This window comes from Camelus bactrianus, chromosome 2, assembly GCF_048773025.1.
Source record: "Camelus bactrianus isolate YW-2024 breed Bactrian camel chromosome 2, ASM4877302v1, whole genome shotgun sequence".
In the NCBI taxonomy this organism is placed as follows: Eukaryota; Metazoa; Chordata; class Mammalia; order Artiodactyla; family Camelidae; genus Camelus; species Camelus bactrianus.
Genome location: NC_133540.1, coordinates 97,589,769 through 97,613,555, shown reverse-complemented (window position 1 = coordinate 97,613,555; position 23,787 = coordinate 97,589,769). Strand labels below are relative to the sequence as shown.

At 36.8% G+C, this 23,787-nt stretch overlaps 1 protein-coding gene across 1 annotated transcript in view; it reads left to right on the top strand.

Annotated features, from left to right (window-relative positions):
* Positions 1-23,787, top strand: part of SPMAP2L (sperm microtubule associated protein 2 like) — a 38,919-nt gene that overhangs the window by 2,121 nt on the left and 13,011 nt on the right. Inside the window, exons 2-7 of the mRNA XM_010966191.3 lie at positions 4,372-4,374; positions 6,588-6,618; positions 9,545-9,610; positions 12,670-12,798; positions 15,772-15,909; positions 22,985-23,099. Coding sequence (XP_010964493.1) covers positions 4,372-4,374; positions 6,588-6,618; positions 9,545-9,610; positions 12,670-12,798; positions 15,772-15,909; positions 22,985-23,099 — 482 coding nt within the window. The remainder of the gene's footprint in view (positions 1-4,371; positions 4,375-6,587; positions 6,619-9,544; positions 9,611-12,669; positions 12,799-15,771; positions 15,910-22,984; positions 23,100-23,787) is intronic.

Here is a 23,787-nt window from a genome sequence, read left to right as displayed (position 1 = left end):
ATTATGTGCACCTCTCCTGCTCTCACTCTCCAGAGGGGATTCTCATCTCACATAGTTTGTAATCTAAAGCCCTAAGCAGGCCTATAAGGCCTCACATGCTCCAGCCTGCCTCCAGCCTGCCTCCAGCCTCCTGTCTCTGCTCTCCAGCCACGTGGACCTCCTTGTTCCCACCTCACAATTACTTCACTTGCTTTTTCCTCTCCCAGGACACTCTTCCCTCAAGGATTTGTCACCTCCTTGTAAAGGTGTACCAGATCACTGTCCAAAAGACCCTCTTTGTCCTGCTCATGTTCTTTAAGGTGTTTCTCTGACTGCATCAAGTATCTATTTGTTTACTGTTTACATTAAGCTCTCAGAGGGCAGAAGCTTTGTCTTCTCCACTGTTTCATCCTCAGTTCCTCAAGCAGTGCCTGGAATAAGCCAGAAGCTAGCAGTTATTATTGAATGAAAGATCTCTTCATTCAGCCTCTGTGTCACCAAATCCAGTGTTTTTTTCTTCTATCCTTAAATACTGCTCAGAGATCAAATAAGATACGACTAATAATGGCTAACACCTACTGAGGACTTGCCATACCAGGTACCACAACTACAGTAAGTCCTCAGTAGGTGTTGGCCATTATTAGTCGTGTCTTATTTGACCTCTTAGCAGCAGCATTTAATACAATCAACCACTCCCTTTTTGAAACATATACCTCCTTCTCCTGGCCTCTATGACACCACAATCTCCCAGTTTATCACCAGCCTGACTGCTTGCTGCTTCTTGCATTTGGTGAATCCTCCCTGTTTTCCTGAACTCTAAAGGGCTCCAGCCTGACCCTTTTTCTCTTTATTTACACTGTTCCCCTCCCCTCTCCCAAGTGGTCATATCTACACTCCTGGCTTTGAATAGCATCTTTATGCTGCTGCCTCCTAAATTTGTATACTTCAGCTCCTCTCTCTCCATTTGGATATATCATAGGCTTCTCAAATGGAATATACTTTGAGACAGAAGTCTTGATTTTTCTTCTCAATCTTTGTTCCTCCCTCAATCTTCCAATTGGATGCTTCCAGAAAATAGTATCCAGTTGCTGAAGCCTCACCTCCCACCGCAAAAACAAACAAAAAACCCTAACACCTCAAACTACCATTTCTCCCTGATTCCTCTTTCTTCACCCTCAAATCCAATCCGAGTTCTGTTAGTTTCCTCTTCAGACCATTTCACTCATTTTCTCTGCTAACACCGTCATGCCATGCACAGTCATCTCTCACCTGGATTCTACGTTAGCGTCCTGAGTGGTCTCGCTGCTTCTGTCCTTGTGCCCTGCAAGCTCTCTACTACCTCAGCCAGAGTGGGTATTTGAAAAACCGAATTGGATCACATTTCACCCGTACTGTGTTGTCCTCCAGGGGCTTCCCGTTGCTCCCAGGATAAACCCAAGCTTTTCGTAGGGGTCTCTAGAGCCCCACGGGCTCCCTGACCTCGCCCCCTACCTCTGTCCCTCCTGCTCACTCTGCCCCAGTCACACTGGCTTCTTTTCTGTTCCTCTGAAAGGCCTGCCCCATACTTGTCCCAGCTTCATCTTGATCATGTTACAGAAGGCTTTACTTGTAGGTGCAGTGGAATCCCTGTGCCTTAGTCCCCATCTGGAAGGGCAGCCTTTTAATTGTGGCTCCTGCCAGCAGATGGCAGCCTTCCCCAGCAGACGGTTCGGAGCACAAGCCTGATCGTCAGTTTTGTTAGCTCCAAGGGCAGCCTGAGCAGTGTGGCTTGTGTGCTATGGAATAAAACACAAACATTTAAAGGGCATAATGCAGCCATAATGTTCTTTTTTTTAAATCGAAGTATTTTTGATTTACAATGTTGTGTTAGTTTCTGGTATAGAGCATGGTGATTCAATTATACAAATATTCTTTTTCGTATTTTTCATTATAGGTTATTACAAGGTATTGAGTATAGTTCCCTGTGCTGTACAGAGGACCTTGTGTTTATCGTAAGTTCTGATGATCTCCTGGAGGGAGATGCTACTCATTATCTTGCTCAGAATCTTTTGGGGCTTCTTCCTGTTGGCCGTGGAATAAGGGCGAGACTCCTCCAGGGCTGGTGGTGATCTGGCCCCACCACAAATCCTTTCCCTGGCTCCCTTCCCTCCATCCACCCTGACCACTGTCTTGATCTGCCTTTCTCTTGATTCCACCTCAGGGCCTTTACAGTTGCCGTTTCCTCGGCGTGAAACGCTCTTCCTCCCTCATCCCACTTTCTCCCCTCAGGTCATAATATATCTGGCACCTTCTTGTCTTTCATTTCCACAGCTACAGTGTCACTTCCTCCAAAGACACTTCCCTGATTGTCTCCCTAAACTAGGTGCCGCCTGCCTACTGCATACAGAACATCATGCTGGTTTATCTTCTTCCTGGTACTTACCATCGTCTGAAATAGTTCACTTGCCTATGGTCTGTTTGTCCACCTGAAAGGCAAGCTGCATCAGAGTAGGACAGGAACTTTATCTCCACCCTTCTCTAGTCCGAAGCTTAGAACCAATGGATGAATTCCACATGAAAGTCATTCATGTGGACATTGCCTACATTCACCCAGTCGTTACTGAGCTCGCAGTAACTTATGTCCATTGAGTGTCCTACATACTTAACATCATCTGATTTTAGCTTTAAAACAACCCTTCGGAGTAAGTACTATTTGTGTCCCCACTTTGCAGATAAGGAAACTGAGGCAGAGAGGAGGTAAGGGACTTGCCAAAGGCCACACACACAGTAACAGAGCAGAGATTGAGCCCAGACAGGCAGTCCCACAGCCTGCCCCACTTCACCCTCACACTCTTCTGCCTGTGCTGGATGCTGTGGGTGACAGAGAGGGGAGGTAAGGGAAATAATGAAGGGAAGGAGTGCAGCGCAGTGCTTGGCACGTTGTTAGTGCTCTATAAATATTACAGTGTTTAGTAAATAGTACCTAGTGGGCCTGTTACAGTCAGGGAAATAAACATTTGTCTATCCTGTCTGTTCAGCTGTGTACATCATGTGCTGTGAGGAGTACAAAATAAAGCAATCTTTCCAAAGTGTTTACAGGCTTATGGAGGTAATAATAATAATGACATAAGTAAAACAAAATCTGTAATCAGAGCCCAGATGAGTGATGTGGGCCTAAAGTCCATCCATAACCAGACCCTCTACATAAAATTCTCTCCCATTCTTGGATCACTCTGCAAAGTATTTTTGTCCTCAATTTACAGATGAGGAATCTGAGACTCTGCTTTGTCTGAGGGCATGTCGTGGGTGGGGCCAGCATTCAAAGCTCCATCGTTTGATCCAAAGCACATGAAATACTGCAGTGGCTAGACACTGGGTCAGTGGGAGAAAAGAATGGAGAGTGGGAGGGAAGAAGTACTGAAGTTACTCTCTAGGAGAAAGGAGCTGGGAAATATTTTGGGGACAGGGAGTCATACTGGAGTTGTACTCAGGAAGATCTGCTGCTAAGAAGGGATTGGATGTGTGAAATCCTGCCCCCGCCCCCAAAGAAATGTGAGTGCTTGAACGCTGCTGTGCCCAAGTCATGGCTCCAGCCACATCCTGAGGATGTCAGTTTGAGCACATAGTTAGTAAAGGGAGCTTAATGCTACTGGAAAGAGCACTGAACTAAGAAGTAGGAGACTTGGGGTTTCATCATAGCTGCATGTCTGTTTCCTTCTAGTGAAATGAGGTGAGTAGACTAGGCACTCTCTATGGACACTTCTAGTACTGAGAGTCTGTATCTTAACACTGTTGCTTGATTTGATATAACAAGATGCTGCCAAAGTGGGATTACTGTATATTCTTGAATATAAGGAAATTTGAAAAAATCCTAGCCGATTTGAATAGATAAACTTTTAGGAACAAAGGTAGAATAGATAAATGTTCATTTAGAATTGTGCTAATTTAGTTATGCCTGTAAAATTAAAAATTCAGAATATGGGGATTTTACCCAACTTTTCTAACAAATAAAAGGTGCTGTAAAAACATCTTTTATTTGTTAGAATAACAAACAAAACAACATATATGGAGAGAGGATCAGGGCTAGTGTTGAAGAGCAGTAGAGAAAAGACGATGCGTGGCCCTTGTGTGAGGCCTAATTCAAACAAACCAACTGTAAAAACACACTTTTGAGACAATTAAGGAAGCTTAAATATTTGTCAGGTATTAGATGGTATTAAAGAATAACTGTAAATTTTGTTCAGTATAATAATGACATTCTTCATTTCATTTTCCTTTCCCTTCTCCCTCCACTATTTTTCTACCTCTTTCCTCAAATTTTTCATCTTTAAACAGATAATGTACAGAGAGCTTAAGTGTTGCCCAAGATCAGAAATTAGAGCCAGGGTTTGGTTCCAGGCACTGATGCCAGAGCCAGTGGTCTTATCCATTAGACAGCACTGTTGTATTCCCCAAACCTGTTGGCTTCAAAAAATGGCAGTGCTTGTTCCACCACAAAGGTTGTGGGCCTGGGACCTGAAATTTTTCAGATTCCCCAGATATTGTAAGGTGCAGACAAGTTTGGGAACCAGCGTAATACTGCTCCCTTGGGACATTAGCTAACAATGGCCACCTGGGAGCTATTCCATCCTGCCAACTGATGAGATAACATCAAACATGGTTCTAAGATAAAGCGTGAAAGCCCTACCTGTGGGAGAAATTATAGCATGAAAGGGCAATAGGAAAATTCATATTAACCAGCGTTTGTAGAAGTTATTTTAGGATGGACTCAGTGTCCTATAGACTCTCTGGCCTGTGTTTATAACGCTGGAAACCAAGCTTGGTGATACATCAAAGTCCACAGAACAAGTGCTGTGTCTTTCACGGGTGACAGCAGGACTGGGCGCAAGGGAGCTTTTGTAGACAACTTTCCCCTTTTCCTTAGATCTGAGTCAGTTTAGCCTTAAAAAGTAGAGTAGTAGAAAATACCTGCATTCAAAAATACCATTTGCTTTTTCTTTTTTTTTTTAAGGGCATAGCCTACCTTTTAGTAGGCTGTCAACTCTTTGAAAAAAGAAACTGTATCTTACTAATTTTTGTGCGCTCAACACTGGCGCCATGCTGCGTGTAACGGAGACCCAGTCAATTAGGTGATTGCTGTTTCTCTACAGTGCGCCTCCATCGATGCGCTTAAGTTGTGACTAATGATTCTGACTCCACTCACCTACTGTCTGCATATACTACATACAGTGTTTTACATGCATGTCGCTAACCTTTACACACACCTACCCACTATCCTCCTGTCTGAGAAGGGGAAACTGAGTATCAGAGAACTTAAATAATTAACCCAAGATTGGACAGCTGAGTAACACAACTGGGATTTGAGCCATGTCTGTCTGATGCCTGACCACACCCACCTTCCTTCACCCCAAACACTCCAGAAGGCAGAAAATATTTCAGAAGTCCCAGGTGTGATTTACAATTTGCAAGAAGAAACTGTCTGAAACGATCTGTCATAATGAGGCTTACTATATATAATAGGCCTTTTGATAATTTGGCCTGTTTGATCTCCTCTGTTTTCCCACATTAAAATAAAACTTTTTTTTTTTTGACTGTCAATCGTCCCTCTATAAAGTTTTTATTTATTTATTTATTTATTTATTTATTTATTTATTTATTTATTTATTTATTAATTATTGATTTATAATCATTTTACAATATTGTGTCAAATTCCAGTGTTCAGCAAAAAAAAAAAACACTTTTAAACGTGATTTTTAACTTACTTAACCATTTCATGTATTTTGGATATTTCAGGTGTATCCAATTTTCTACTATAAAAGATATTGCCATGAACATTTTTGTGTGTAAATCTTGGCCCACACTTGGAATTATTTCTTCAAGGTACATTTTTAGAAATAGAACTGGATTTAAGGAACAGAAGCATTACTGACTTACTACCAAATTATTTTTCATGAAGTATACTAATTTAAATGTCCACCAGCAGCATGCGAGTACTCATCTCATGTCACCCTTCCAGCATTATTAGCCTTTGTAAAAACTTTGTGCTAATTTGATAGTTTTAAAAAATCTCATTTTTATTTGCATTATTTTGATTACAAATTTTAACTTTTTCTTATGTTTATTAGCCCGTTATATGTCTTCATATATGAATTCAGTTCTTCTTCTTTGTCCATTTAACTTTTGACACCTACCTAAGTGTTTTTCTTATTTGTCTATACTTTTGTACTCTTCAAATATTAAGACTTTTAAACCTTTATCATTTTGTTACCAAATATTTCACCAAATTTTGATTTCCTCTCTAATTTTTTTTGACAGTTTTAGGTTCTAAATATTTTAAACTGTATTTTTCCTCTACATCTTTTGTCACCTGTAATGCAGATTAAAATCCAGTGATTAAGTAGGTATTGTTTTAGTTTTGCTCTAATTCAACTTTTTTTAAAAAAAAAAGTTTAACTCCTCAACTTATCTGTGGTTTACTTTGGTACGTGGTGTGACATATTTAATTTGGCCTTGCCCCTCTAAATAGTTATTTTTCCCAGCTCCTTTCTTTACTGATTTGTGATGGCTATCTTTATCATATCTTTGATTCTTATTGAATCTAATTTTTGTGTTTACTTCTCTTTTTGCAGATCCTGTTCCCTGTGACTTTATAAGGAAACGGTAAGAACACAGATACAGTGCTGTTCTCCCAGACTTAACGAAGGGCCAGCTTAGCTGGATGGCACGCTCAGTCTGTGCCATCCGAAGTGAAAGCCTGTCCTGGGGGTTTGAGAAGATTCCGTGCTTCCCCCTTGTCGTGAGGCCCTTTTCTAATGACAGCTCCTGTGGGAAGAGGAAAGAAGAGAGCTAAAGTGATTAAGGTGGAGATGTAGGAGAACTCTCCTTACAGTCATTCAGTGCTTACTTGTTTGCTCAGTACTGTGTGTGGCACATAACAGAGCTGAACCTTTAAGGGACTTGGGATTCTGCATGGACAATCTCATGTCTTAGATTTTGTGAAGCTCCAGGTTAATGTGTCCCAACCTTCTCTTGCCTCTAATTCAAGTGCAGTAGCTAATGAAATTTCAAGAACGCGCCCTCTATGAAAAAAAAAAAAAGTGTGTGTGTGTGTGTACATACAGTGTACAAACTAGATGCCTCCTGAAAATAGATGCATACTCTTGGTTTGGCTGAGATGTAGTTAGAAGAGGTAACAGAACAGAATCATTAAAGAGAAAATACCAAGGGTTCATATATAGATGAATTTGAGAAAATAATATCAGATTTTATTTTTATCCACTCTTTTAATAAGTGGATTAAAACCATTCATATTAATTGTTATTATTTAACATTTACATTTATTGTTATTATTTAGACTTATTTTGCATTTTCAATTTACTGTAGTTCCAGGTTTTTTTCCCCTCACATCTTCTAGGCAGCAAATACTACTACCTTATGTTTATGTGATGCTTTGCAGTTTAAAAAATTTTTTCTTCTCCTGAGAATCCTGAGAAGTCGATAGGGTGGGTATAATAAAACAGATTTTACTGAGAGAAAATGAAATTCAGAGAAAGGATGTCACTTTCCCAAGGTTGTATGATGGCCGAGTAGGAGATCTGATAGAACTAACATTCACAGAGTTTTACTAAATGTTCACTTAAAATACCAAATTACTTCAAATAAACCTATGCCAAGTAAGTATCTGCTGTGGCTAAATAGGGAATGAAATCGTTTACACCTGGTAAGTTTTTAGACTTAAGGAGACTGTGAAGAAAGTGTTTTTAAAAGTTTTTGTCCTTGCAGTTGTTATTACTGCTTCTTGCTTTTGTTTGAATGGCTAACTTGGTTTGACTCTATGGGGAAATTGTTCTCTCTCTGTTATCCATCCCCGTTCCAGTCCTCTAAAATAATCTTGTTAAGCAAATGTGCTGTGCCTGATTGTTATGAAAGAAAATATTTTCTGAATATAAGCAAAATAGTTAAATGTAAAAGAGCAATTTGACTGAAAGAATTTTTTGAATTACTTCATCAATCCAGACCTGAAATCATTTCTGTAATTGTTGCTAAATAAACATACACATACTGCTCTGCAGCCAAGGTAAGGATTTCCAAAACTTGCTCAGCTCTTAGCAAACTGTAGAAGACTAATTATCAATGAAGACATGGAACAACAAGGTAATTTAAAAAAAAACCCAAAAAACACACCTGCCTTCAAGAGTTAAAATCCTTCAACCACATTCTTTTGTTTCTGCACAGGCTCATGACTAGACATTGTGAGGTAATGTAATACACGAGCAAGAAGGGAAGCCTGTGTTAAGATGAAGAGATGTAGCTATGGTGACATAACGCACAATAAGTGAATGAAAAGCAGAGGTATTGGTCAGCTCTCCACACAGAATTAGCAAATGTTAATAAGATCATTTCCAGTTGAAGTAACAACCCAATTTAAGTATCTACAGGAATAAACTAGGAAACTGTGGATAGTCTTGTATAAAATGATACATTAAAGGAACACTGTTTAGTTGGTGAAGAAAAGGTGGAGGGAAAATCTTGGCTTGGAGGTGATGAAGGAAGCCAGAAGCTAACTTGCTTGAAAAGATTGATACACAATAAGATACTCTGTCTGCTGATGGCTTGCTTTCTCCCCCACCTAGCCACCCTCCCTGGAAAGTTGGTGCAGGCTTTCTCAGCAGGGCTCATGCAGTACCTCCAGGGCAAAATCATTCTTTTGTTGAGTAAGGATGTGGATTTTTTTGTCCTGGTACAGACAGTACCTTCATTGCTTCTAGGTAGTAACAGACATGGCTTGGGAGTTGCATTGTATCCATTTACATAGCAGATTGCAAACATTTCACCACCGAAGAATCTTTTGGTTATCACAAACCACCACCACATTCTCACGTTTAGAAAGATTTGTTGTTGTCATTGTTCACAAAACAAATCATATTTGTTATTTTTTTTTAAATTAAGGACATGTTTTAGTATTAATCCGTCAGCATGAAGTAACATATGGAGATGATATAATTCTGAAACAAATCTGTTATTTTGGGTGTCATCTGCAACCTGATTGTGGGTGGGGTAGGATTCCGTTTGCCTTTGGAAATGTTCTAAAGTTTGGAGACTCCCATCATTGTCTTCATAGATCCCCTAAGGATTTGGGAGCTTTAGACTGGGAACCCTTGAATTAAGCAGCAGATAAAATGCAGATAGGTTTGTTGCAGTAGGAAACGGGGTAGTTAGAAGAATCCAGAATATGAGACACTGAGGGAAAAGGGTCAGGAGGTGGGATACTTCTCTTCCTACCTTCGAACCTGTATTTTATTTAGGAGCCTCTTTGAGCGATAACACAGTTCAAGCCGTCTGAAATGTATTGCCTTACCCAGCTTACTGATAGTTCCATGAATCCCCCTTATGCGATGCTTAAACTAAGTTTATATTTTAAACAATTAAATATCAATTCAGTTGAACTCAACGTTTACTGAGCACATACTACTTTGGTGTTTTGTTTTGTTTTCTCCTTCAGATGGGATTTGTTTTGGTAGGAGCCATCTAATGTAATCATACTTGTTAGTCATTCTCTTTGAATTAATCAGCTGGTATTTATTAGTTTTTTTTCTAGGAAGAGAATTCAAGATCTTTCTAGGCCTAAGAAACAATGGGGAGCCCCAGACAGGTAAGGCAATTTTATATAGTCTTGGTAATGATGTATTCCTTACAATAAATAGGTAAGTGTTATTCTTACCTGCCCACTAATGCTGCATCCCAGCACCTCTCTACTCCACTGGATCCGTTGAACCAATATTGTCACTTCAGTTGAGTCAACACAAGGGAAGCAAACCCTAGGTCAGTGGTTCTCAAATTTGTCTGCACACTGGAATCACCTGGAAAATTTAAACATTGACTGATGTTTTGGTCCCAAGCCCAGAAATCCTTAATTGGTCTAGGGTGCAGCCTAGGCTTCAGGAGTGTTGAAAGGTCCCCAGATGATTCTAATAGGCAAACAGGTTTGAGACACACTGTCCCAGGGTGTTACGCCACACTCTTTTGAAAGACTTGTGTCCATCCTCCGAGTTCAGCTTGTCTGCTTCTAACATCTGGTCCTGCTGTCCCTAATCCTCTGCCTAGAGCACACCTGTTTTCTAGATCTCCAGACCTGCTGTCTTTTCACCCTTGGTCTCAGGATTCCTCCTTTCCTTTTTCTTCCTTTTCTTTTTCGGCTCCTGAGTAGGTGCTTTTTTATTTTTTTAATTATAGATTTTGTTTGTTTATTTTTTTTGGTGGGGAGGAGATAATCATGCTTAATTATTTATTTATAGAGGAGGAAGTACTGGGGATTGAACCCAGGACCTCGTGCATGCTAAGCATACACTCTACCGTTTGAGCTATACCCTTCCTCTGTGCATTTCTTTTTAGCATTGAGTGATATTCCATAGTCTGGCTGTACCGTGGTTTATCTATTCACCTAGTGAAGGACATGTTGGTTGCTTCCAATTTTTGGCAATTATGAATAAAGCTGCTATAAATATTCATATGCAGGTTTTTGTGTAGATAGAAGTTTTCAACTCATTTGGGTAGGTACCTGGGAGTGCAATTACTGGATCACATGGTAAGAATATGTTTAGCTTTGTGAGAAACTGCAAAACTGTCTTCCAAAGTGTGTTCCATTCCCACCAGCAATGAATGAGAGTTCCTGTTGCTCCACATCCTCATCAGCACTTGGTGTTGTCAGTGTTTTGTATTTTAGCCATTCTAATAGATATATAGTGGTTCATTGTTTTAATTTGCAGTTCCCTAATGACATGATGTAGAGCATATTTCACACGCTTATTTGCCATCTGTATATTGTCTTTTGTAAAGTGTCTATTCAGATCTTTTGCCCACTTTTTATTTGGGTTATTTGTTTTCTTATTGTTGAACTTGAAGAGTTCTTTGTATATTTGGAATAACAATACACTATCAGATGCTATAGACTGAATGCTGTCTCCCCCCAAAATTCATATGTTGAAATCCTAACTCCCAATGTGATGGGATTTGTGATGGAGGTGGAGCCTCTGGGAGGCCATAAGGGTGAGGCCACCTTGAATGGGATTAGTGCCCTTATAAAAGAGACCCCAGAGAGCTCCCTTGTCCCTTCCACTATGTGAGGACACAGAAAGAAGATTCCCCTCTCTGAAGCAGGAAGTAGGCCTTTACCAGATGCTGAATCTGCTGGTAGCTTGATCTTGGACTTTTCAAACTTCAGAACTACCAGATATTAATTTCTGTTGTTTATAAGCCACCCCATCTATGGTGTTGTTATAGCAGCCCAAATGGACTAAGATACCAAATATATATTTTGCAAATATCTTCTCCCAGTCTGTGGCTTATCTCTTCATTCTTGTAGTTGTGTCTTTTGTTGAGCAAGTTTTTAATTTTAATGAAGTCCAGCTTATTAGTTTTTTCTTTCATGGGTCATACTTTTGGTGTCATTTACACATGCATCATTAAATCCAAGGTCACTTAGATTTTTTTCTTATATTATCTTCTGTAAGTTTTATAGTTTTGCATTTTAACATTTAAATCTATGATACATCTCAAGTTAATTTTTGTGAAAGGTGTAAAGCCTGTGTCTAGATTCTTTTCCTTCTTTTTGCATGTGAATGTCCAGTTTTTCCTGCACCATTTGTTGAAAAGGCTCTTCTTTCTCTATTGGATTGCCTTCACTCCTTTGTCAAAGATCAATTAACTATGTTTGTGTGGGTCTATTTCTAGGATCTATATTCTTTCCCTTTGATCTATTTGTCTGTTATTTCACCAACACCACATTGTCTTGACTACTGTAGCTTTATCCTAAGTCTTGAAATCTGGTAGTGTCAGTCCTCTAATTTTCTTCCCTTCCTTCAGTATTGTGTTGGCTGTTCTAGGTGTTTTGCCTGCCCATATAAACCTTAGAGTTAGTTTTTTAATATTCCAAAGTAACTTGTTAGGATTTTGATTGGGATTGCATCAGGTCTATAGGTCAAGTTGGGATGAACTGACATCTTGACATTATTGAGTTTTCCTATCCATGAACATGAAATGTCTCTCCATTTATTTAGTTCTTTTATTTCTTTCATTGGAATTTTATTGTTCTCTTTATATAAATCTTGTCCATATGTTGTTAGATTTATATCTGTGTATTTTGTGGTGCTAATGTTAATAGTGTTATATTTTTAATTTCAAATTCAAAATGTTAATGCTAGTATATAAGAAATCAGTATACTTTTGTTTATTAATGTCATATCTCACAACTATAATCTAAAAAGAATTTTTAAAAGTCTTGGTTTTAAACATTAAAAATGTAATATGCTTTAAATTCTTTTTTTCATTGATGGATTCATACACATATACATTGATGAGAGGTATACATCGATGAAATGTCTTATGAATATTGCCAAAACTGTCAATAATCTTAGAACACTCCCTTCCACCCCATCCCTCTTTGAAACCAGTAGGAAAATTAAGGGAATGATTTTATTAATAGGTTCATTTTTGGTTACCACCTTTTAAGACAGTTGATAAAAGTCTTATTTTATTCTTATTTTAATTTCCAGAAGTAGTATATCTACTTCTGATGCCTGATAATTGTAAAATTCTGTAATAGAGATAGTTCTTGAAATGAAGTAAAATCAGTAGAAAAATCGTCAAGAGCTATTTCTAAGATGTCCACCAGCAGTGAATTTCTTACCATTTTGTTTTTCTGCTTTTCAACAGAAAACTGTTTTGGGGAAATCAAGATCCTATTCGTCCTGTTTCCCGAAGTGCTTTGACAGCTCAACTGACCAAAAGACTGGAGAACCTTGCCCAGCCTAAGGAAGTCTCCTACCGATATGTACCTAACAGGTCAGTGTTTATGTGTTACTAGGTTGTGTGTTATCATGAACACAGAATTTATTGAGGATTAGGGATTGTATATCTGTTTCCAGTCTGATGCTATAGGAAAACTTTTCCAGAGCAACATCTGTTGTTTAGCTCTTGCACACTTACATTACATCTTACAGTGTTTTGGTTTATCAGGATTTTGATTTTTTAAATACAATTAGGGTATTATGCAAGGATATGTACCATATACCACTGTTGTGGATGAACTTATCTGTGCATGAAACGACGCATTTTGTTTACCACCCTTAGCTTAATTACCATGAGTTAATTAGGGCATCTGAAGGGAAAAATGTTGTTAAGGCTTTTGATGCCCACTGTCAATTTGTTTTTAGTGCATATTTGTTGAATGACTGGGCTTTCTGCTGGTTGGCTCTTTGAGGAAAGAGTGTAGAGGGAGGATGGGGGAAGGGTACAGACAGTGAAGGACATTAAAGTAAGGAAAAAATTGAAGATACTATTATTTATCTGAAGTTTGGTTTCCAAGATAATTGAGGTGGCCATGTCTCTACCTCTTTCTGTATACAACTTTAGTCAGAAGTCTGCAAACTTTTCCTGGAAGGGGCCAGGTATAAAGTTGGCCACAAAGTCTCTATTCCAACTACGCAATGCTGGGAAAGCAGCCATAGACTTTTGTAAACTGAGTGTGCCTTTGTTCCAATAACATTTAAAAATTTTTGTATCTATGTTCATGAGGGATATTGGTCTGTAGTTGTCTTGTAATGTCTTTGTTTCTTGTGGTGTCATTGTTTGTTTATGGTAATGCTGTCCTCATACAATCAATTGGAAAATGTATAGAATTGGTATTTATTACTTCTTTGTGGGCTCCAATTACACACTTATTAGGCTGCTCGAAGTTGTCCTACAGTTCATTGAATCTGTTCTCTTTCTTTCTCTTTCTGTTTTATTTCTCTCCATGTTTTCACAAACCTTTTTCTCTCTAGTGTATAATGTACTTACTGTTAATCCTATACAGGGTTTGGTTTTTTTTTTCATACAACATAGTTTTTATCTCTAGAAGTTCAATTTGGGTATTTTTATATCTTATCTCTATTTAGTGTGCTCCATCTTTTAATGTCCTTGCCTACTAATTCTGTAATATGTCATTTCTGGGTCTATTTCTAGGGATTGATTTTTCTCATGATCAGTCATAATTTACTGCTTCTTTGTATACCTGATGATTTTTTATTAGGTACCAGACACTATAAATTTTACTTTGCTAGCTCCTGCATATTTTTCTACTCCTGTAATATTCTTGAGCTTTGTAACTTTGTCATCATTCCATTATTTATAAGTGCTTTGATCCTTTCAGGCTTTCTTTAAAAAAAAAAAAAGCTTTACTGAGATATACCATACAATTCACTCATTTAAAGTCTACAGTAAAGTGTTTTGTAGCGTATTCACAGGGTGTGTAACCATCACCAAAATTTAATCTTAGAACTTTTTGGTCTTCCCTAAAAGAAACACTGAACCCATTAGCAGTCAATCCCTACTTCCTTTTAACTTCTTTCCCAAGCCCTAAGCAGCCATTAATCTACTTCCTGCCTCTAGAAATTTGCCTATTCTGGACATTTCATTTCAGTGGAATTATACAATATGTTGTCCTTTGCAATTGGCTTCTTTTACTTGGCAAAATGTTTTTTCAAAGTTTATGTATGTGGTATGACATATTAGTACTTCATTCCTTTTTATGGCTGGATTTATTTCTGCTGTATAGATTTGTCACACTTTATTTATCCATTCATCAGTTACTGGACATTTGGATTATTTCTGCTTTTTTGGTAACTGATAATGCTGCTATGAACATTTTTGTACAGGTTTTTGTGTAGAGGTATGTTTTCATTTCTTTTGGGTATATAGCAAGAATGGAATTATTGGTTCATATGGTAATCGTATGTTTAACTTTTTTGGGAACTGCCAGACTGTTTTCTAAAGTGACTGTGCCATTTTACAATCCCACTAGCAGTGTGTAGGGTTCCAATATCTTTGCCACATCCTTGCCAACACTTGTTATTGCCTCTCTTTTTGATAGTCATCCTAGTGCCGGTGAAGTAGTACTCATTGTATTTTTCATTTGCACTTTCTTAATGACTTTTGATGTTGAGCATCTTTTCATGTACTTATCGGCCACTTGTATAGCTTCTTTGGGGAAATGTCTATTCAAATCTTTTGCCCATTTTTGAAGATTTCTTCTAAGTTGAAAAAAAGATGGTACTGAAACTTAATTTAGTCTGTGGGAAAACCTAGTTCCTAATGTTTCCATTTTGTCTGAAAGTGGAAGTCTCTACCAAGTGTTTAAATTCACCAAAGTAATTTATTTCTTAAAAGAGTATTATATTTCATTACCTTTGGAAATGCTTGTGCTGTAATACTTAGTGGAAAAACTTAAATATAAAACTGTATTTATGATATGTTTATTTAAAGAATGCTTATTTCTCAAACACACCAAGACCTTTCCCATCTCAAGACCTTATGCATAAAATTCTCCCTCTGTCTACAGAGCCTACAGTGATGAAGTCTTTTTGGTCCTTTAAGTCTCAGCATAGGTGTCAGTTCTAGAGAGACTTTCCCTGACTACTGTCCTCCACATAACTTTCCACCCCCTCACAAACCTACTCTGAAAGCCTCCACCTCTGGTGCATAGTCAGTGCCTTCATAGCACATATCACAACTATTTACCTGGTCTATATAGAAAATGAACTTTATTTGTTACAGGAAATTTTATGTTTTGAAATAGGATATTAGAAGCCAGCTGAAAACTTGATAGTTATAACCATTTCTAATTTCTCACTATGTAGAAAATAGCTCAGCAGCAGGAATCAACTGTCGTACCTGCTTCCTTAGACCTGCGAGGAGGGGTGTCAATGTTGGAAATTTCTATGATAATTTGAATTCATACTTGTTTCACTCATTTCTTTCTTCTTCTACAACTTTCAGGGCTCAATATTACTATAGTTGCGGTAGAGAGTCTGTAATCTGGGAGATCCCTTCTCCTACACTGTTTTGCCCACCTTCCAAAAGGATCCAGAAGCTGTCACAGCCCAACAGATTCAAGAAAGAGTATCTAATAAATAGGTAAAGTACCTTGAGAATCTCCATAAATTCTCCTGTAATTTGGTGAAATGTCACAATATTGTTATTATTTTAGTGTATGCATTTTCATAAAATAGAAGTCCACTTGTTTTTCAAAGGATCAAGGGGAAAAATCAAGTATTTGCAGCAATTGTAGGTAATCAGAAGATCATCATCAATAATTACATTTGACTCAAATTGTAGTGAAGCTAAAATTCACACTAAACTTACCATTATCAGCCAATTAAAAATATGCAAATGAAGCATTGCAGGTTTTTGCAGTTCACAGAACTTGATGTTGTCTTATGCCTCTGTGACTTTGCAAATGCTCTTCCTTTTGCTTTAAATGTTGAATTTCTCCTTGTCTTTAAAAAATAGCTTAAGTGATACCTTTCACATGGGAGCTAAGATTGTGATGAAGTTGTTGGAAAAATGTTAGGTTGCATTATTGGAATATGTACAGTATACAATTACAGGAATGTGACAGTACCACTGTACTCTACATTAATCAGAACACATTAGGTGTATGTGTCCACTTACAGGTGTTGTACCCTAAGAAACTGTTGATAAATTTGACACTATTCAGAAGGTGATGAATGAGTTGTTGAGTCTTCTGGAAACTATGTTATATGAAAAATAGTTAAGAGAAAGAATGTGTTTAGCTTAGAGAAGACACCAAGGAAGCAGTGATAGCTGTGACCAAATGTTTAAAGGCTTAGCATCTGAAAGAAGGAGAAGTGAGAGTAAAATTACTGAATCTTGATCCTAGAACTAGAAGTAGAACAAGGAATTTATAGAGCAGCTGATGTCAGCTAAGTGTAGAAAAATCTTTCTGATAGCTGTTCAGTAATGAAAATGTTTATCTGGAAAAGTCAACTGCAGTCTCCACCAAATCCATAAAAATATTCAAGCACAAACTGGAATGATGACTTTACATGAATTTTAGAAAAGATTCCAGCATTCAGAGAAAGGTTGAACTGGACAGCTTGAGTGTTTTTCCATCATAGAATCCAGCAAAAGAGGCCCAATTCCTCCACAGAATTTTTTCATTTGCTTATTTATCATTCAACAAAATCTGCTAATTTAGTTAAAATATGCATGTAAATTTGGTAGTTATAGATCTAGATCTATAAACTAAAATAATACTTTATTTAACTGTCACCACTTTTTGAAACAGCTAAGTTTGATTTTTCATATAAGTGAAACCCCCTTGAATGCTAAAACTTTTTGTATGTTTGAAAGTTCATTTCCCTGCTTTCCTAAGCAGATTCTTCTGATACTGAACATACATGTAACCTTTTTCATTAGCTTGAGATCTTTATGATGAACATGAGCTATCACGTAATACTTTAATTTAGAAAACCTCTCAGAAAATGTTTAATTATGAAGCACATTTCTTAGGTTAAGTGGCCTGGCCTCTTTAAATTATGATATTCACATATCATAGTTTTCCTGTCATTTGTCTTTTTATTGGGGGAATAGTCTCTAAGCAGTCTCTTTTCTGATCTTCTGTGTGCTGGAAATAGATAACCAAGCTCATTAGAATTTTGTGAGGGGAAAATGCAGGTCTTAGTGAAGACAGTGCTCTCCATTAAGTATATTACATGAACTTGGACTTTGTGACATATATTTTAGCTGATTCACCAGGAGGACTCAACAGCAGATTTGAGTAGTCAGAAGAAAGCATTAGCACACTTAAGGATAGGTCAGTTGAGATGATAAAGTCTGAGAAACAGAAAGAAAAAAGAATGAAATAAACAAATCCTCATAGCCCTATGGGATACCATCAAGAGTATCAACATATCCATAATGGGAATTTCATAAAGAGAGTCAAGAGATAGAGGAGCAGAAGGAATGTTTGAAGAAATAATGGCCCAAAGTTTCCTAGGTTAGATGGAAAAACATTAAGCTACATATCCAAGAAACTTAACAAACTCCAAGTATGATAAACTCAAAAAGATCCACAACCTGACACAACATAATCAAATTGTCCACAACCAGAGACAAAGAGAAAATCTTGAAAGCAAGAGAAGTAACTCACCATATACAAAGGATCTGCAGTAAGATTAACAGATGACTTCTTGTCAGAAACCATGGAGGCCAGAAGGCAGAGGCATGACACAGTTAAAGCACTGAAAGAAAAATACTATTGGCTGAGAATATTCTATCTAACAAAACCATACTTCAAAAATAAAGAAATTAAGACATTTCCAGATAAACAAAAACTGAGAAAATTCATCACCAGCAGGCTTGTTTTACAGTAAATACTAAAGGGATTCCTTTGGGCTAAAGTGAAAAGACGCTAGACAATAACTCAAATCTACATGAAGAAATAAAGGGCATCAATAGAGTTAATTACACAGGTAAATATGAAAGACAGGATAATTGTGTTTTTCTTTTTATAGCTCTTTTATTCTTCTACCTGATTTAAAAGACAACTGCATAAAACAATAATTATAAATCTGTGTTGTTGGGCATATAATGTATTTAAAAAAACAGGGAGGGAATGGAGTGATATTAACTTGAATTAGAATGTTATAAGTTAAGACATACAGGGCAACAACTAAGAAAATAGTTTTTAAAATAACAAGGGAATTAAAATGGTACACTAGAAAAAAATCTAACATGGAAGAAGAGAGGAATGGTTGAGTAGAGGAACAAAAAAGATGTAACATACGAAAAACAGAAAATTACAGGCAGAAATTCTATGTTGTGAGTAATATATTAAATGCAAATGAATTGAACACTCTAATCAAAAGGCAGGGATTGGCAAATGAATTGAACACTCTAATCAAAATGCAGGGATTGACAGAATGGATTAAAAAAAACATGTACTCAATAATATGCTCTCTATGAGACACATCCTTTAGATTCAAAGAAACAAGTAGGCTGAAGTCTGAAAGTAAAAGGATAGAAAAAGATACACGATGAAAACCAGCCACAGTGAGTGGCTATACTTATATCAGACAATATAGACTTTAAGACAAACATTGTATACATCTAACAACAGGACCCCAAAGCAGATGAAACAAAACCTGGTAGAACTGAAGAGAGAAAGAGATAATTCAATACTAGTTGAGTTTTTCAGTATTCCACTTTAAATAATAAGAAGAACAACACACAGATCAACAAGGAAATAGAAGGCTGGAACAACACTAAACCAACAATACCTAACTGACACTTATACAACAGTACACCCAACAATAAGCAGAACACTTGTTCTTCTCAACTGAAATGTTCTCTAGGATAGTAATATATTAGATCATAAAGCAAGTGTCAATAAATTTAAAAGAATTGAATACATACAAAACTAGTTCTCTGATCACAGTGAAATGAAATTAGAAACCAATAGCAGAAGAAAAATTTTAAATATGTGAAATTAAATACACTCCTAAACAATGAGTCAAAGAAGAAACCACTTTGATATTTTATTAAATGAAAACACAACATACCAAAACTTATGAGATGCAGCTGAAGTAGTGATTAGTGGGAAATTTTAACTGTAAATGCCTACATTAAAAAGTAAAAAAGATCACAAATCATAACCTAATCTTCCATTTTAAGAGATTACAAGTGGAAAAGCAAACTAATTCAAAACAAGCAGAAAGAAGGAAATAATAAAGATTAGAGTGAAAATAAATTAAATAGAAACTAGAAAAACAGAGAAAATCAACAAAGCCAGAAGTTGGCTCTTTGAAAAAAAATCAAAAAACAAGACTTCGGCTAGACTTATGAAGACAAAAAGACGGAAGACTCAAATTACTAAAATCATGAAAGAAAGAAGGGACCTTTCTAAGGATTCATTTGCAAAAGAAGGGTTATTGCTATTTACTTTATAGAAATAAAAAAGGATTATATGGGATTACTATGAGCAGTTGTAAGAGCAACAGATTAGATAACATAAGTGGAATGGACAAATCCCTAGAAAGACAAACTACTGAAACTGACAAAATAATAGAAAATCTCAGCAAACCTATAACAAGAGATTTAATTAATAATTTACAAAAACTTCCTATGAATGGCTCAAGACCAGATGTCTTCATTGATGAGTTCAATGATATGTTTAGAGAAGAACTAACACCAATCCTTCAGATTCTTTAAAAAAATAGGTCACTTCTCAACTCATTCCATGAGGTCCATATTACCTGATACCAAAACCAGAAAAGGTCATACAAGAGAAGAAAATGACAGACAGTATCTCTTATGAATATATATGTAACAATTCATATGAAAATGCTACATTTCAAGTTCAAATATCTAGGCAACAATCGCACCAAAATACTAGCAAAGCAAGTCCAACTACATATAAAAATAATTATACACCATGACCAAGTTGGATTTCTCCCAGGAATACAGAAATATTGTATTCTGTATTGGATTGGTTCAACATACTAAAGTCAAGGTAATACACCAAATCAATAGAATAAAAAAACCAAAACCACGTGATTATCTGAATAGACTCAGAAAAAGCATTTGACAAAATTTAACACACACCATGCTCAACAAACTATATATAGAAGTGAACTTACTCAACTTGATAAGGGACATCTACAAAAACCCCACAGCTAACATCATAATTGATGGTAAAAGACTGAATGCTTTCACCCTAAGATCAGGAATAAGACAAGAACATCAGTTCTCACCACTTCCATTCAACATCCTACTGGAGATTTGAGTCAGGACAATTAGGCAATAAAAGAAATAAAAGGTATTGAGGTTGGAAAGGAAAAAGTAAAACTATCTCTACTCATAGGTGACAGGATCTTATATATAGAAAATCTCAGGGAATTAACATTAAAACTATTAGAGCTAATAAATGAGTTCAGGAACGCACAGACTCTAAGATCAATATACAGAAATCAATTGTGTATCTATCCACTAAAAACAATCTGAAAATTAAATTAAGAAACATGACTGGATAAAGAAGTTATGATATATTTATACAGTGGAATACTACTCAGCCATAAAAAGAATAAAATAATGCCATTTGCAGCAACATGGATGGACCTGGAGATTGTCGTTCTAAGTGAAGTAAGCCAGAAAGAGAAAGAAGAATACCATGTGATATCATTCATATGTGGAATCTTAAAAAAAATAAAAGGACACAAACTTATTTACAAAACAGAAACAGACACAGACATAGAAAACAAACTTATGGTTACCGGGGGGGAAAGAGGGTGGGAAGGGATAAATTGGAGTTCGAGATTTGCAGATATGAACTGCTGTATATAAAATAGGTAGACAACAAGTTTCTTCTGTATAGCACAGGTAACTATATTCAATATCTTATAGTAACCTATAATGAAAAAGAATATGAAAATGAATATATGTATGTTTGTGTATGACTGAAACATTTGTGGCATACCAGAAATTGATACAACATTGTAAACTGACTATATTTCAAAAAAAAAAAAGAAATTTAGAAACAATCCCATTTGCAGTAACATCAAAAAGAATGAAACAATACATGCAATGGAGTATTACTCAGCCTTTAAAAAGGAAAATCCTGACACATGCTACAACATGGATGAACCTTGAGTACATTATGCTAAATGAAATAAGTCAGTCACACAAAAACACTGTATGATTCTACTTATACACAGCACCAACTCAAATCATACCAGACTACCAAGTCAAATTCATACACAAGAAGAAGCACATGAAAAGATGCTAACTATCATTAGTCATCTTGGAATTGCACATTAAAACCATAAGCTCTACTACTTACCTCTAGAATGGCAGTAATAATAATAATTAATAAACAAAAAGTAACTTGTGTTGCAGAGGATGTGGAGAAATTGAAACCCTCATACATTTCTGTTGGGAATGTAAAATGGTGCAGCTTATGTGGAAAATAGTTTTCCAGTTTCTCAAATTTTAAACATAGAGTCATCATATGGTCAGCAGTTCCACTCCCAGGCATGTACCCTATTGAATTCAAAACATAATGTAAACATAAGTTCACACAAAAACTTGTACATAGATATTGACAGTAACATTCCATAATAGCCAAAAAGTAGAAACAACTCAAATGTTCATCAGTGGATGCATGGATAAACAAACTGTGGCAAATTTAAATAATGGAATTCAGCCATAAAAGGAATGACATACTGATACATGAATCTTGAAAATATGCTGTGTGGAGGAAGCCAGACACAAAAGGCTACATATTTGGATGACTCTGTTTATTTGAAATTTCCAGAATAGGCAAATCCATAGAGACAGAAAGTCAATTAGTAGTTCCTAGGGGTGGGGGAGAGAGGGACAGGTAATAGGTATGGGATATCTCTTCAGGCTGTTGAAAACGTTCTGAATTTAGATAGTGGTAATAGTCGCACAATTTTGAGTGTATTCTAGAAACCACTGAATTGTACACTTTTAAAAGGTAAATCCTATGGTATGTCAACTATAAATCAATTAAAAAAACTAACAGACTACCCCTAGAGGGTAGTCAGATTCATTCGCGAAAAACTTTTTTCCATATTAGGTTTGTTTGTAGGTTTGTTGGTTGATAGGTTTCTGTTCCGGGAAAGGACTATGTGGGAAAATCAACCGAGTTGCTGGGAGTTATGACCAGCAGTATTTCAAACTGCACTGCAGAGGATACTGGCCATCACAGAAGGGTCCTTGGTAATGACTGGAATTCTTGTATCAGGGTTTTGATATGAGGTTTGAGTAGGAAGTAAAATATTTTTTAAACTGGAAGTCTCAATCCATTAGTGGATCATGAAATCAATTCCGTTTTTTTGTTTTGTTTTGTTTTTATCAAATGAAATTTTAAAAATCAGAATGCATTGCCTAGGGAAAGCATTGTTCCATGATCATTTTGTTTCAGATATATGCACAGACTTACATACACTGTATCACAATATAAAATGTGCTTCTTACCTTGGGTCATAGTGAAACAACTTTGAGAAACACCAGTCTGGTAGGTAGAAAGAGCACTAATGATTATGGGAAAAGAAGTTCCTAAGATAGAAACAATTTGTATAATTGATTGGAGGTTGATTATAAGAATGAAGAAAGTAGTTATTGTTCCTCCAATGATTATAATATTTCATGTTTCATTTGCATATAGACCCTTCAGTGATTACTCAACAATAAATTCTCTTCAAATCTCTGACCCTTCTCCCCGGATATTACGACTCTCAATAGCCAAAGGCACAAATCCAGACTATGTTCCTCCAAAAAAGGTAAGTGGGCCCCTGTGAAAGAAAAAATTCCTGATAGACTTTGTAACATGTAATGAGTATGTAATTGTAACGTGCTCCCTCTTACTCCTAGGTGTGTATTTTCCTTTTCTTTGTTTTTATTTTCCCCTCTCATCAAATGAAGTTTTTAAAACTCTCTCCCCTGTGCCTAAGGTATCTGTCAGGATTTTATGAGAGAAGCAGAGCCAGTATGAGTAATGTAGATTTAGCCTTAGGCAATCGTGGGAGCTGATGGAGATGTCTTTGGAAAACTGTTATGGCAGCTGGGACTTGGGTCTGGTCATAGAACTAGAAGCAATGAGAGAGAGTAGGGTAGGTCAGCAGTTCCCTGGAAGGTATTTACTTCAGGGGAAGCCGTTATAGGTTCTTTAGGAAAGGGGTGTCTAGCCTCCTCAGGAAGGGGAGGAAGGGCTGATTTTATCGGTAAGGAAGGCTCGGCAGTAAGCAGGAGTTTAAAGTACCCAGCTTCATTGCCTGTATGTTCCTGGTCCAATTTTCAGGGTCCCATTCCTTCCCATTCATTGCTCTAAGTTTAATATAGGAGACTATGTAAGTTTGGGAATTCAATTTGCGCTATAATTTGCTACTCACAAAATTAGATTTTGAGTTTGGTTTTCAGAATTTTCAGTCCTGTGACCACAGAAGATAAGAGTTTCTTCTGGGTAAGTCA